Below are 15637 nucleotides of genomic sequence, written 5' to 3' on the forward strand. Positions count from 1 at the left end.
AGATTTTGTTGTTGGAGTGACACGGTCCTGGAGCATAAAGATAATGATCACTTGGTTGAGTACACAGCTTGTCAAGTCCCCCTACAGTGGCTCACACGGGCCAACGTGGGAGACATAATGAGTCTCTGTCAATTTTCTAACAACGCCTTTGGCAAAGAGGTCTGGATGTAGAGGATAACTGGGGAAAAGGTGAAGTTACAGCTACTAGAGTGGGACATACTGATTATATGACAATGGAAGGAAAGAAACAACCCTGGCACCTGGGAAGGGAACATCTTAGACTCCTGGAAATGTAAAGAGAGGGGAAACATGGTCTCTTTGTCCCTTAGGCCCAGCACCCACCCTGGCGAAACATTCATATCATACAAATAAGTGACAGCCCTAGCTGGCAATCTGATGGCAGTCTGTCATCCCACTACGAAATCAGAAAAACTCATGTGGACATGGCCAGTCTTGAACTGTTTGGATTTGCCTGATGCCATCAACACCAGCTCCCAAACATGGACCTCCCTCATGTGTGTGCAAACACACAGACCAGCACAACCTTCTATCGGTCTGACTGATAGAAACACTTCTCCTGACACCCTAGAGGCCTTAGGTTATGCCTTCAATAGCAACTGAAGCTGCAACTACTCAGTGATACTCACTGCCTAAGTGGCTTAACCAAACCACTGTAATGGTGATCTAAATCAAATCTGATGGTGATCCAAATGGAATTTAACAAAAGTTCCTGAACTGGAGTGACCTGCACCTCTTCAGGTAATAGGCTAGGATGAGGGGAAGAAGGGGCCATGGAATGTCTTTCCATTGGGTATGGGAGTTGTTTTTTTTAATGAAGGGACTTGTAATTATTAGCAATGACACCAAAGATCACAGGTCAGTCTGAACACCTGTGCACAGATCATAATGGATAACAGACTGGGCTTAGACTACATTCTAGCTGTCTTAAGACTTACTGGTCCTCCCCACACCCACGCACAGGCAATTATTCACAGGCGGCTGAATCCAGAACCCTGGATGGCATGGTTGAGGTTAACACCACAAGTTGGCCTCATCCCGCTGCTATGAGTCCCATTGAGTGTAGCCTTAATTAAATGCTGTATGAGACAAATTGAATAGGTTTGGCTCCTGCGTCTGTCAGTCAGCTTAATCAGAATAGCCAAAAGAGTTGCATATTCATGTGAAAATTTGCTAGAAGTCAAGACAGTGTAGGATCCAGGGGTGAGACTGTTGGGAGAGACAGTCCTCCGTGAGTCTCTTGTGCTTTCAAGCATGTTGCTGGGTGGGGCAAGAATGCAAGGCCCTGACTGCACTTCACCTGGGCCACTTCTCAGAGTTGTGTTTGCAACAAGCAACTTTGAGAGATGAGGTAATGTCTCTCCAGGACAAAGAGTAAGCTTGCTTACTGCTTAATGTAAAACAGAGATTCCCCAAGCTTGTTGTTCCCTAGCTGCAAGGCTACCCACCGTGTACGCAGTCATCCACGTAAGCCCACAGTGCCACCCTGTGCAACTTGGAGGGCACTGGGAACTGAATCCAATATGCTGATGCTCATCCTGCTTCCTGTGCCATGAGTAATAAGTCCTTTGTCTCTGGCCTCCAAGTCTCACGTCTTCTGGCAGCACTCATGAAACAATAACTAGCTAATTTATTAACTTCCAAGTAGGAGAACCCCCCTTGGGTTTGTTAGCTTGCTTGCTTGAGTTTTGGTCAAGAAGTTCCATTTCTAACATCCCCTACACTAACCTTCTCCTCGGTAATACTAAGAAAACATGGTATCACTTGTTGGCCTAACAAATTACCCATTATCAGATTGTATAAAACTTTTCCTCCTTCCAGCTGGAAAATTTTAAGCTTAGCTAATGAAATTTGACTCTTGAAACTGAGTCCTACAAAACAAAAACTTTAAGAAAATAAGTCTCTCCTCACAGGATGACTCCAGACCCGCTTCCTGGGACTCTTGTCACCATCCTTGGACACACAAGTTGTCCCTGCTCCCGAGAACGAGGGTACCCAGTTAGGAATTTGTCCCCTCCACTGATGCCTGGAAATCCTGCAGATTAGGAACTCAGAGCTTAGGAATATCTGTACTAAGAATTTCCAATTCTCGTTGGAAAGTTCAAAGCATCTTTAAAAGACACAATTTGAGAACCAGGTGAGACACTGCAGCATAACCTGCAAGACATTAGGTCTGCTTCCTCAGGTCCTTAGGAATCCCACTGCCACCCACCACAGCAAAAAGATTCCTCTCAGAGACCACCTGGCCAGAGGCAGCCACCAGAAACCTCAGTTTCCCCTCCAGTGCGGCCCCGCCCCTCCTACTGTGAATCCCGCCCCCTCCGTGCCCCCGGGCCAATCAGAGGGCGCGTCCCCTTCCTCCCGGTTGCCATGGTGCCCGCGGAGTTCCTCCTGTCACTCACCAGATGTGCGGCGGCTCGTCCAGACGGTGGAAGCGGGTGGCGAAGGACAGCAGCGTCACCAGGGCCAGCAGGGCCCACCGGCCGGCCGCCTCGAAGTGCCGCGAGCCCGGAGCAGGCCGTTTGTGGCTCCGCGCTGCAGCCTCGACGGCCACGTCCGGACCTACGGCCCTAGCAGCCTGGGACCCACAGCGGCCCCTCCGGACACGCAGCTCCGACCCTGCCAGGCCCCCGCCCACCGCCGGCGGCATCCTTCCCCTCCTGAGGATCGCCCTCCGGCCCGCAGGCACGCTGGGTCTTCCAAGCTGCCCCGTCAAGAAGTCACAAAGGGGCAGCTCGGGGTGCCCTGGGAAATGTAGTTCCCGGCGCCGGCAGCGGGGCGCGGGGCCCCGGCCTCTGGGCTGGGCGCGGAGCGCCGTCGCCGCTAGGAAGCGGCTAGTGGCGCAGAGCATGACGGGCTGCGAGGGCCGGGGCGCCGGGGAAAAACGGGGGAAAACGGGCTCAAGGAACTGCAACTCCCAGCAGCGCCGGGAGTGGGGGCGTGGCGGCAGGGCGGGGCGGGCTAAACGAGAGCTCAAAAATCATTCTCGTCCAGCCCCTCGCTTTACCCAGACGAACGCCTAGGTTCTGACGTGTCGGGTGTCACTGGGCCTCGATCGTCGACAAGTCGGAGAGTCCCAGGGGCGAAGTTGCCTGGCCTGGAAGTGCGAGATGCAAGCGGGGAAGGTCTGTGCCACGCATCCGGGGAGAGGGGCGCTATTTAGAAACCCTGAGAAACCCTGGGGGGTGGGGTCAAAGGTGAACCGCTCGGCGCTGCCCACAATTCCGACGACTCCCAGGATGCTGTGCGCCGCGTCGGCCCCGGCCTCCCCCAGCCCCGCGCCTGCGCGCTTCGTGTGGGAGCCTGCAGGCCTGGAGAAAGTGGGTCCGAGGCGGTGTGCCCTCGTGGGGCGTGCTGGGCGGGCTGCAGTTGCAGTACCTCGCGCATCGCCTACCTCTCCGAAGCCCTCTGCTAGGGCTTCCAAAGGTCGGCCCTCGCTTCCCTCTTCCGCAAAGCCCTGCGTGCTCCTTTCCCAGCCGGCGGGCCCAACAGGTCCTAACAGTCAACGGACGGTCTTCTAGGGTCGTTTGCATTTTAAGAGAGCACCAGGGCCGAGGGGAGGCAGTGCTGCTTTAAATCATCACAGTCACCCTGGCAGCTTTCTGGGTCTGCCTCGAAGCAGCTGTATCAGTCACTGGAGCGGGGGCCCGAGAATCTGCATGTTTAATAAGCGCCCCAGATGAGTCTTATTAAAGTTTGAGGACTGCTGTTGTAGCTCCAAGGAAGGTGGCAGGCACATCAGGTAGGATATAGCATCACTTTAGTAATGGATAGTCCTCCCACTCCCAAATGGGATTTTAGGAATCCTCTAAAAGCATGTGTTTAAAAATAAAATCTGCTAGAGTGGTCAGAATCCATATTTGAATTGGAAACCAAATTCCTTCAGGAGTGGTGATGAGACGGATACTTGGACTTAAAATTTAGTTCTACAACTGCAAAAAGGAATGTGGCATGGCTCAGATGGTTATCGTCAGTAAGAGAAAGAGCAGAAACTGCCCTCCATCATGTCTCCTGATGGCCCATAAGGAGGAAACTTGAGGGCAGTGGCATGTGTGACTCTGTGGTCACTCTTAGTACAGGTCAAAGGTGTAACATTTAGTATTTAGATAAAGCATTTCTTCAAGGATTCTAAGCTAATACCTGGCTCTCCAGTGGTCCCAACCCTCACTACCAGTCCCCGTCTCTTGGACCCAGCAGCTCCTCCAGCCTGACCAGGTAAGGAAAGGGATGCACCTCCCAATAGGGCACATCCAATTGTGGCCACCCAACTCCTCCCCTTCCAAGGACACCTACTGCCTGTCACCTGCCCTCCATGCCAGGACCATCTTCATTTTTCCACAAAAGGTGCCTTCAGTACAGACTGGAACACCCAGGCTCGGGAACCAACTTGAGAGGGCCCAGGTTCCCACTCATGCCCTTGCCCTTGCCCGCCTAGAAGACAGAGTTGGTAGTTCAGGGATGGTGAAAGCAGAGTCAGATAGCAGCTTGGTGTGGCAGGGGTGCAGAAGGGAGAGGGAACTGTGGTGAAATGTCTGTAGTCAGAGGGATGGTAGACAGGGTTGATCTAAGAAATTCCATTGAGTTCTCCCTCATCCATCTGGATACAAATGTGTCTGCCAGAAGATTCGTGAGTGCTAATTACTGGTACCTCTGTCCTTGGTCCTGCTTTGAAATGATGGTTTACCCAAGAAGCACCAGAGAAATTAACTTTGAGTCCCTTATACTTTAGAGGAGAGGTCAGACACTCAGCTGCCTCCAGGGGCCTCAAGATAATAAAAATGAGAGAAATGGGCCAGGTGGGGGCCCTGGCAGATCAGAGAACACCTGCCCTGACTGAAGGCGGCCCTTAATCAGCTCTGATCAATTGTTGCTACTCAGGAACCGGAGTCCACTGTCTCCAGATTTTTTTAAAGAAAAAACAGACAACAGGATTTGTATAGAAAACATCCTGATTTTTTAATGTTGGCAACTAACTGAAACATTATTAAATACAGTGTAAACCAAACAGAACACTGGGTTGCCAGCTTGTGACCTCAGCTTTGGAGTCAATGGGCATATCCTCCAGCTATTTTTATGAGACCAGCTGAGAGCTTGGAAGACTGGTGGGTGGTGAATTGAAAGAGATGAGTACCAAAGCTTCAAAAACAGAATTCCTGGTCTTTCTGCCACTGCTGGAAGGAATTAACCTATCATTTTAGGGCAACCCTTTATTTTACAGATGAGGGAGCCAAAGACTAGAGAAGGCAGGGATTGGTCCAAGGTCATGCAGAGCTAGTTCCTGCGCTGGGACCAGACCCCTGGACTGCCAGCTCCCAGCCCACTGCACCACCTGAACTACTGCTTCAAAACCAGGCCACCCTGTCTGCCCAGGACGCCAAACCTGGCTCCACTAGGAGCATAAAATAACTTCCCACAAATTGGAAAGAGATCCCCTGTCTCCAGAGTCAAAGGTCCCCTCATGCCTGTCTAGCCCCAGCTTCCCCATTGGCTCATGGGATCCGCCTTCAGGGTTCCGCCCCCTGCCCTGCAGCTGGGTGAGAGGAAACATTCCCTGAGAGGCCGAGGGTCACCACAGCACCATGACCGAGTCTGGCAAGGTAAGGAAGGCACTTGCACATTGGCTGCCCCATTCGGGGTCCCTCAGACCTCAGGAATGCATGATGCCAGTTTGGAGCCGAGGGGCTCCACATGACTCCCAGGCCTCTGACCCGGAGAGCTCTGAGTCTGGCCTGAGTTGCCTGGATGCAGGCCTGAGAAAGTAGGCCTGGCGTGATGGGAAGAAACAACGCTGGCTTGGAGCCCCTTGTCTGGGGGCGGTTGCCTCCTCTCCTTGGGCTCCTGGGGCTGAACACCCACCAAGCATGGGTTAACATGCGTCCTCGTCCTCTCTCTTCTCAGCCTATCCTCTATTCCTATTTCCGAAGCTCCTGCTCATGGAGAGTTCGAATTGGTAAGAGCTGTACCTCCTCCAAGAGCCTACGTGGGGAGGGAGCCCCGGGTGAAAAGCTGGCCCGGGACAGAAGGAGGGCCCTGCCAGACAGGGCAGCACCCCAGCAACCAGCACCCCAGTCTCCTGGAGCCCTCAGCCCTGAATCATACCTGCTCCTAGGAAATCTAACAGGGCAGGGGGGGTGGGGGGCGCAGGAAGGGAGGGTGGTTTTTCTCTTGGGCCCACTGCCTCTCCCACATTCTCTCCAAACCCCCTTAGCAACCAGATTAAAGCAGGCTCACAAACTCCACAGGTCCCTGGTAACTGGAGGGAACAGCTGGCCTCCCTCGGTTCTTATCTTATTTGATCTGGTCAATTAAACAGAACTGGCCAGTGTTAATCCCAGAGGCTTTGGGGAAGCAGAAACTGGGGCCCTCTGGTTTCGTCCTAGTTTGATCCTTCCCTCCCTCGGCTTCGCCCAGCCCTTGGCAAAGGTCATAGTCCTAGCAGCTCCACCTGAGGGGGAACTCTGCTTGCGTGTGCATAGTTCCATTTAAACCTCAACAACCCTAGGAGGGCAGTAATAGTACAATGTCCCTGTTGTACAGATGAGGAAACTGAGGCATAAGGAGGTTAAATAACTTGCCCAAGATTATGCAGCTAGTAAGAGGCAGAGCTGGAGTTTGAACCAGCTAGTCTGGCTCCAGAGTCCATGTTCTTAACTACTACATCATGCTGCCTGTCAGATAAGGAAACTGAGGCACCAAGGTTCATGAAGTTACTTACCCAAGGCCACACAGCTAGCAAATGAATGTAAGGAAATTCGAACCCAGGCAGCACGCTTCTAGGAGCCTGGCGCTAACTGGGAAGCCATCTTCCATGACCCTCCCCCATCCCACAGTCACTTGCTCTTTGCTGGAATCAGTGGGCAAGAGCACTTGGGTGCCAGAGGACACGCTGCTCCAAGAAGATGCCTTCCCTGGGCCCAGAGCCTCTGCCCTGGCTGGGCCAGGAGCCTGAGCAGCATGAGCGCTATTTCTGTAGGGCCTCCGTGCATTGGCCTCTGCCGCTTGGCCCCGTCCCCTTTCACTCTCCAGAGTGGAGCTGACCAGCACTGAGGAGGAGCCCCGTGTCCCCCAGGCTCTCTTTAGACTGTGACACATCTCGTCCTCCTCCCCTCGCTCCTTTGCCCTTGCCTGAGACCGCCATCACTATATTTTAATGCACAAGTGTGCATGCATACACACTCGCTCTTCTCCACTAGGGTTGACTGAGCATTTCTACTCCCACCTTGCCAGGGGAAGACCTCAAAGGGGATGGAGGGGACATTTGGTCACTGAGAGTCACAGCAAATGCTCTGAGACTACCAAAGGGGCCTCATGCCCAGCTTGGAATCTAGTAAACAGCTCTGAGAACAGAGAACATGGATTAGAAAGGGATCTTCTCTAAACAGGAAGAGTGTAAGCTGCCTGTGCGCACCCTGTATGGTCGCTTGAGCACCTTCCCTTGGCCCTTAGAGGCCTTCATGGGGGAACAAGTGCGTGTCTCCAAGCCCTGCTCACCACTGTTTAAGGCCCTGGAGGGGGCAGAGGTGAACAGGACACTTCCCTGCCATCCTCCAGGAGCCCACGGTGTGCCAAAAAGCACACCTTTATGGCACCACCCAGGGGCATGAGAGCCCCACTGGGGGTATGGAGAGTAAGGTTCTAAGGGTTCAGGGGCATGAGAGGCAGAGCATCCTGGACCTGGGGCGGCGACAAGGGAAGCTGGAGAGAAGGGGATAGGGCCGAGGCAGGCCTTGGCCACCCAGCAGTGTGCAGAAAGAAGCCTCCCTCTGCAGCCTCCTGTCGCCCTGGGAAGTTCAGCGAGAGGCTGACCCCCGACCCTGCTGTCTGTGGTCTCTCCTAGCTCTGGCCTTGAAAAGCATTGACTATGAAACGATACCCATCAACCTCATAAAGGATGGGGGACAACAGGTAAAGAGGCCACTTCCAGGTCACAGTGTGGGAGTTAGAGACCTTGGAGAGGGATCTGCCTGGGGGCTGCAGACTTCTGCCCAGAGAGGTGAACCTGCTGGCTCTCCCTTTGGGACAGGGTGGCTGGCTGTGCAGCAAGAGGAGCCATGGGAAAGGCCCAGGTTCCAAGCTCTGTACCACACCTGGCCTCTCAGTGCCTGAGCCCAGGAGGGTGGGTGATGAGTGGGTCCTTGCCCCATCCTGGGCCCTCTGGATGCACGTTGATGGCCACAGTGTGAGATAAAGGGAAAAGACATAGCCAGGCCATTGGGATGAAGCCTGTAGCTCAGCAGCCCCTGATTGGCCTACTGCATGGATCCCCCAGGTATCCCCCTGGGCCTAGGAGCCAGGGCCTTCCCCAGGGCAGGGAGGTGCAGGTGGGCAAGACGCCTGGGGTCTTCCTGCTTGCCTGGTCTGTTTTAGCCAACTCAGGCCAGGCTGCTGAGCCCACCAGAGCCTTGTCTCCACAGTTCTCTGAGGAATTCCAGAAACTGAATCCCATGAAGCAGGTGCCGGCCCTCAAGATTGATGGGACCACCATTGGCCAGTCAGTGAGTGCAGGGCCTGGGAGACCCTCGTGAGAACGGTGCCCTTAACAAGAGGACCTCCCAGCCTTCCTTGCCTGTGTCTGGGGCCTAGCACTTAGTAGGGGCATGATAAACATTTGTCAGAGGGAGCGAAGGCGGGAGGGAGAGAGGGTTGGTTGTTTTGGGAAGTGAAGAAAATGAGCAGATGGGGAACCAAGTACTGCAGGACAGGGGTCCAGAAAGGGCTCACCTCCCTGGGGAGCCTCTTGGCTTCACAGGCCCCAGCTGAGGAGGGCGAGGAGGAGGAGGAGTTTGCTGGCCCTGTCCCCGCCGGCCCAGGGGTCCCGGGCCCTCTCCGTGCCTCACTGCTCCCCTCTGGACAGCTGGCCATCATTGAGTACCTGGAGGAGACTCGGCCCACTCCGCGACTCCTGCCTCAGGACCCAAAGAAGAGGGCCCACGTGCGCATGATTTCCGACCTCATCGCCAGCGGCATCCAGCCTCTGCAGGTGTGGTGCTTGTGCACTTGCACACCTCTCACACTCCTTTCCCCTCACACACTCTTACCTTCAGATACTCGCCTCATGACTGTGGCGAGCCCACAGCGAGGTGCCCAGCTTGGGGGTGGGGGTGGCCGCAGACGGGCATTCTCAGGGTCTTAGATCTAGACCACGTGGCAGAGGGGGCGAGGGATCCCAGAAATCATCTACTCCACTGGGTCCCCAGCTGCATTCTCAGAAGCCCCGGGATTCCAAGGACGTATCCAGAGATGGTCAAGGTGGGAAAGGGCCAGGTGGCAGGGAGAGGCTGAGCAGCATGGGGCCAGGCCTCCCGCCTTTAGCCAGAGCAGCCTCCCTTTCATCTGTTCTGTATCAGAGATTTGGATTCTCACAAGACTTTATTTTACTTTATTTTTTTGCTCCCCAAAGCCCCAGTGCATGGTTGTATATCCTAGCTGTAAGTCGTTCTAGTTCTTGTATGTGAGGTGCCGCGACAGCATAGCAGCTGACAGATAGGTGGCGTGGTTCCACGACCAGGAAGCGAACCCGGGCCGCCAAAGTGGTGAGAGTGCCGAACTTTAACCACTAGACCATCAGGGCTGGCTCAAGATTTTGTTTTTTAAAAAATAAGTAATAAAACAATTCAGCTCTGCTAACCCCTGATTTTGCAAATAAGGAAATAGCCCCAGAAAGGTGGAGTGACTTTGCAGAGTCACCCAGCTAAGTAGTGGCAGGGCAAGGACCAGAGCCCAGGACCCCGACTGTGCACTTGTGCCCCCCACCCCCATGTCACTTTATCTTTTTCAACAAAGGAGGTTGGAGCAGACAGACATCCCCATTTTACAGATGAGGAAAGTGAAGCCCAGAAGTGAAATGGCTCCAGGGGTGCAAGGATGAACCAGAGTCCAAATCTCTTGAAAGCCAGTCCTATGTGCCTGCCCCATCCCACCCCTTGTCCTTTATCACACTCCCTCTCCCCACAAGAGACCTTGTAAGGGAGAAGGCTTGGATGCAAGGGATAGGCCTTGAGTTGTGGCACACCCGTCACAGCCAAGGCAGCATCCTGTGCCCCGACCCTTGTACGTCTCTGCCAGAGTCACAGGCTTCCAGACCACAGGGACCACTGGGGCAGCCTGAGATCACCAACCTCAGGGCCCTAATAGGAGGACGCTGGCTCACAGAGCTCAGGGTGGGACAGGTGCACAGCCAGGGACACATCGGAACTGAGCTCCCCTGAGGGGCTTGGCTGCGCTGGCAGGCTCAGCCTGGCCCCCAAAGCCAATCACAGGTTTTCCTTGGGCTGCACAGAACCTGTCTGTCCTGAAGGAAGTGGGACAGGAGAACCAGCTGACCTGGGCCCAGGAGGCCATCAATTTTGGCTTTAATGGTGAGTCCTTACTCCGGCGAGCTGCCCCAGGGTACCCTTTCAGAGAAATGGCCCCCAAGTCCAGGGCCTGGGACGTCTGAAACAGCCTCCCAGGCTCTTTGGTCCTGAGAGAGGCATGGATGAGGGAATGGGGACAGGGCTGAGGAGGCAGTGGGCTGGGCGGCATCCGAACCTGGCCTTAACCTCTGGCACTTCCAGGAGCTCAGTACCTGAGGCCCACAGCCCTTGGGAGCTGGATGGCCTGATGTCTGCCTCACTGCCCACTCCAGCCAGGAAACCAAGGCCAGCCAAGTGCCAGCCCATCGGTGTAAGAGCTGCTGCCTTGGCCAGTGGCAGGTCTTGTCCCCTCTGGGGGAGGGGATGGCAGCTGGGCTTGAGGAGCCCAGGGAGACATCATCTTGTCCCCATGTCCCTACAACTCTTCAGATCTGGCTGTCACATTCCATCCAGCACACGTGCCCCAGCCAGTCACTGAGATAGCCGCCCATTGCATAACTATGGAGGGTAAGGCCCAGGAAAGCAGATCTTTCTTCTCTGTGCCCAGAGTAAGATTATTCCTGTGGCTTCCCCACAGCTCTGGAGCACATCCTGCAGACCACAGCGGGGAAGTACTGTGTGGGAAATGAGGTAAGCCCCCCCAGCCTGCCCATGGCAGCTCTGCCCTCCTGCCAACCTCGGGCTGCCAGTCTCTTCCACTTAGACTCAGCCATCTCCCTCTAACCCAGGGTAGGCGCTGCTCAGAGAGCTTCCTGAGGAGGCATCTGCAGGTGGGGTGGGGGCTTCCGAGACCCAAGGTTATCCTCTCTATGCCGAGCAGAAGTTAGCTCATGGGGAGCTCCTCATGAGGAAGTGAGTTTCTCATTCCTGGAAGTATTCAAGCTGAACACCTCATCTCTGAGATGAAGAGGTGGTCCAGGCATCAGATAAGGGATTATATTAGACGATGTCTCTGTTCCCTCTCATTTCTGAGATTCTAGGCATCAGGTATGCTTGACTCCTATATGCTAAGGCCTTGGTCCTATATGAATTCTGGTTCCAAGGCCCCCCACCCCCCACCCTGAGGCACTCGTCCCTTCTGGGAGCCCTCACTAAGGGCCTGTGATAGCAGTTTTTAACAAGCACTATTGAACTCTCGCTGGCTACCCAAAGATGGTTGTCCAGGCAATGAGCCAGGTCTGGGAGAAGGGCATCAGTTCTCGGGACAGACCCAGACAAGGCTGGGCTGGGGTTGGTGGGGGGGCGGGACGTGGATGGGATGGAAGAGCCAGAAGCATATGGGAATGTCAGGGGCTGGCACCCCAGTACTGTGACCAGTGGACACACCTAGCCCAGTCTGAGTCGAGTGCACACCATGATGCAGATCCACCCAACCCTCTTTCAGGTGTCCATGGCTGATCTGTGCTTAGTGCCCCAGGTGGCAAATGCTGAAAGGTAAGAGAGGACCCCACCACCCTCCCTCTTCCTCTTGGCTCCTCCCCTCAAAATGCCCAGCCTCCTCCCAAGTCAGGCCCCGACTTCCACTATTGAGGTAGCATCTCATGCAGGGACTCTCCCCGAGTGGCCAAGGAGCCCCCTGTGCCAGGCCACCCCGGCCACTTTGACCTGGAAGAGACAGAGCAGAAATCAGTGGAATGCCCCCTACCATGCCCAGCACAGCTCAGGTGATCCCGCATAGCCCTTTCTCCTAGGAGGAGGCAGCTCACCTGGTGGTTACCCCTAGAAAAAACCACCCCAAAAGCCTGCTGTCCCCAGATGCAGTATGTCTGCCCCACAGTGAGCTCTACCTCTGCTTTCCTCCATCAGCCCTTCAGTAAGACATGAATGAGAACCTCTCTGTGGAAGGCATCGCACCAGGCACCATTAGGCATATGGAAATGTATGACACATTCCCTGTCCCTGGGAAGCTTATGACATAGTGGAGAAATAATCTGTATATATAAACGCCTAGCAGTATGCCATATATGTAGCAGGTTGTCATTAAATAGCCATTGCTTGGAATGGGAACAGGAGGTAACAGAGATGCCAGATGATACTGCACAAGACCTACCCAACCCCAGAGAGCTGCCTGTGAAGAAGGCTACCCCGCCTGGCAGGGCTGGGACCTCATCCAGCCCTGCCCCTGTGCTTGCCTCGCCACCCACAGGGCACTCTCCCTGTGCCCCTGCAGACCTTGGCTTACATGGGTGTTTCTCTGCCATAGGTTCAAGGTGGATCTCACTCCCTACCCTACCATCAGCCGCATCAACAAGTCGCTGCTAGCCTTGGAGGCCTTCCAAGTGTCTCACCCCTGCCGGCAGCCGGATACACCCCCTGAGCTGAGAGCCTAGCCTCAAACCGTGCCCCACTGGTGCAGGAACAGGGAGGGGGTGCAGGAGCAGAAGTTGGCTGGGCTGAACAGGCCTGGAAATGAATGAGCCCTAACTGGAAAGGCAGGAGACTTTAACTCCTAGCCCTTGAACTTGAACTCTAGCCCTGGATCTGCCTTCTTACTGAACCTCTTTCTGCCTCAGTCCCTTCATCTGTCAAATGCAGGCATGGTGTGGTGGGAGGATGCTGGGAGAGAGGTAGGCAGGAACATTACCTACTATCTATGTCACGCAATCATGAAGATGAAGCGAGAATATAGACTAAAATGCCTGACAAGTTCACCAGAGCGCCATAAGGAAGTCTGTGCGCCTCTTCCCATCCTCTCTACTCTATCTGACTCCAAAGAATGCCCACACTGAAATTTGATAATTTACTAAAGCCAAGTCTGTTCAGTTAAGGCTGAGCTGAGCTGGGTTCCGGAAGATTCCTTGCTGGAATCCTCCTGTCTCTGGACCAGGACAGGAAGTCAGCCAGCCACTTGCCCACCCTGTGGTAGGCCTGGCCCCTGGGACCTATAAGGGCAAAGAAGAGAAATAAGCCCAAAAGCCTGCCTGAGAGGATCAGACAAGATCCAGAACAGAACAGATAGAAGCAGCAGGAAAGAAAGCATTTTGTGACCAGCTAAGTTCCCCGGGCTAGGAATGGTACCATTGTTAAGTGTTCCACTGCAGCACTGAGAAGGAAGTCGGCTCTCAACCCAGTCTTTCATCTTCAGGGGCAACATTCTCTGGACCAGTCCCAGGATTAGGCACTTAGGGTAAATCCCGTTGTGAGTGGTCCTGGAAACTGGAGGCAGACTCCTCCGAGAGCAGTGTGAACAGCTACTGACCAGGCTAACTCAGGAGACCAATAAGATAACAGTCTACCTTGGGTTCCCATGCCTGGCAGTATTCACCCAGAACCAGGATCACCTCTTGGCAGAAATACTGTAGGGAGATTGGGATCCCTTCTGGGAGTGAAACAAGATGACCCTTACGTCCCATATGTAAGATTTCATTCCCCCTGCCTGGCTGAGGTTTAAACAGGGAGTTAAGGTAGATGTATCTGGTTCAAATGGAAGCCGCCTTTCTCAGCCACGAGTCCCTTTTCTTCAGCCCCATCCCAGAGCACCTAGTTCTTCCCTCTCTTCCTGGGTTCCTTTGTGGTCTCTCCTCTCTTAGATGACCTGGGTTCCAGGCTCTACAATGGTCAAAGTGGGCCACTCCTGTTCCCAGGGCAAGCTTGCCCAGGCAGAAGCACAGGAAGGTAGATGAGACAGCGATGAGAGAGACTCACTGGTACCTCCTGTCCTGCCCTGCTGCCATCTGGACCCTTTCTCTCACTTGCCTGGCTAGATAAGCCTCACCTGGGCTCTCTTCAAGAAGCCTTTACTTGAGATGAGGCTAATCTGCTCAGCCCGGGGATCAGGAACTGTCACCTGATTTTGACATTTGAAACAAGGTGATTAAAGCTCCTGTGGATTTTAAAGACAGAATGAACTCTGGGGAAAGGAGGGCGGCCCCACGCCTCAGGCCATGCTCCAACTCTCCCAAGCAATGTGCCTCCCTGGCCCTGGAGAGATGGCAGAATCAGCGAAGAGCAGCAGGCCAGCCTCAGAGGCTAGGCTTGGCCAGATGGGGTGCTGCTGCTGCCACTTTCCTGGGATTAAGGAAGCAGCTGGCTCTGCCTCTCACCAGCAGGTGCCTTTGGGAGCGCAAATAATCTGAAATAATTTCCGTCACTGCTGAGGTTACCACGCCCCGCCCCCTCCCTCTTCCCAGTCTCATCTCCAGGCAACAGAGAAAGAAGCCCAAGAGACTTCTGGGAAGTGAGAGAACTAGAAAGAATCCACAACTAGGACAAAGTACAGAAACAGAGACAACCTGAGACCACTCCCCCCTGCCCTGAATAATTCTAGAGAGAACTAGGTATAATGAGGGGCTGAAGTGTGACTTTTCCCGGAAGAAGAAAATCTGGTGGCTCTCCTACTCCAGCTAGTAATGGACTTACCACTTCCCTCCCTTCAGGCCCCCAGCATGCAGTGAGCCCTCCCAGGGGACTCCCACGGGCTGGGAGCTGGGCTCTGTGGCTGTGTGGCTGTGTGATGGGGAATATGGCACACATGACTCCTGCTCTTACTGAGTGTATGTCCCTCCACTTACTCCTGAAAATTTAATGGCCAGCTCTAATTCTACCACTCAATAAGTCTGTTGCCTATCTCTCTGGCTGAGCCAAGATGACTTCTCAGAGTTGACATACTTCAACTCAGGTCTGCTCCTAAGCAGTAGCAAAATATTAACCTGTTTAACCTGGGGCTCCATCAGCCAGCCTAAAACTCCTGGCAAAAGCTTAATGGATTTTAAGGAAATCAAAATCAGTTAAAGAGGATACAGCCTCTGTCATTAAACATTTAGAAACCATCCCTCATTGAATGCACAAAACTCATTTTACATATTTTCCCCATAGTTCTCATAGTTCTCATAGTTCAGGTCCTTTGGTTAAACAGGAGTTTTCTATGTCAAATGAAACATGAAAATCAACCCTGGGTGTATGGGAAGGGTAGAGAACAAATGCTCTGGCTTTTCCTGTGTTCAGCAGAGATCCTTGGAGTCGGTGACATTTCTGAGGTCCTCCTTTCTCATCTGGTTTTCCCCAAACGCAGACAAACTTGTCCTTCCCCACGATAAGAGAAGTGTGTCTAAGCCAAAGAAACCCTCCAGGCTCCTCTGAGGTGTCTCACCTGGAAAGTGCTGGGTTCTTGCACTTTCCCCACACTGATTACCTGCACCACCCAGGGGAAGAAACTGACTAAACCTTTGTGGTTCTCAGCTGCACTGGCTTTAGGAGGTCAACAGTCCATCTGGTCTCATGATGTTTTTGTGAAGGAGATTATTGTATTTTAAAGCTAGAACCTA

The 15637-nt window shown here is 53.8% G+C and overlaps 2 protein-coding genes across 4 annotated transcripts in view; one reads left to right on the forward strand and one right to left on the reverse strand.

Annotated features, from left to right (window-relative positions):
* Positions 1 to 3035, reverse strand: part of POMT2 (protein O-mannosyltransferase 2) — a 43367-nt gene extending 40332 nt beyond the window's left edge. Inside the window, exon 1 of one of the 2 annotated variants that reach the window (XM_001491847.7) lies at positions 2421 to 3035. In XM_001491847.7, coding sequence (XP_001491897.4) covers positions 2421 to 2869 — 449 coding nt within the window. In that variant the 5' untranslated portion in view covers positions 2870 to 3035. The remainder of the gene's footprint in view (positions 1 to 2420) is intronic. The other variant, XM_023628173.2, reaches the window with a different exon arrangement.
* Positions 3007 to 13024, forward strand: GSTZ1 (glutathione S-transferase zeta 1). Of its 2 annotated transcripts, none has more exons than XM_001493361.5 (9): positions 3007 to 3143; positions 5917 to 5968; positions 7856 to 7923; positions 8433 to 8513; positions 8873 to 8998; positions 10298 to 10376; positions 10951 to 11003; positions 11758 to 11807; positions 12577 to 13024. In XM_001493361.5, exons 1-9 carry the CDS (start codon positions 3129 to 3131, stop codon positions 12701 to 12703), a joined length of 651 nt encoding a protein of 216 aa, XP_001493411.1. In that variant the 5' UTR covers positions 3007 to 3128; the 3' UTR covers positions 12704 to 13024. The 2 variants fall into 2 exon arrangements, with proteins under 2 accessions (XP_001493411.1, XP_014591227.1); XM_014735741.3 differs by lacking the exon at positions 3007 to 3143 and adding an exon at positions 5237 to 5615.
* The last annotated feature ends 2613 nt before the right edge of the window (positions 13025 to 15637 follow it).

This window comes from Equus caballus, chromosome 24 (assembly GCF_041296265.1).
Source record: "Equus caballus isolate H_3958 breed thoroughbred chromosome 24, TB-T2T, whole genome shotgun sequence".
NCBI lineage: Eukaryota > Metazoa > Chordata > Mammalia > Perissodactyla > Equidae > Equus > Equus caballus.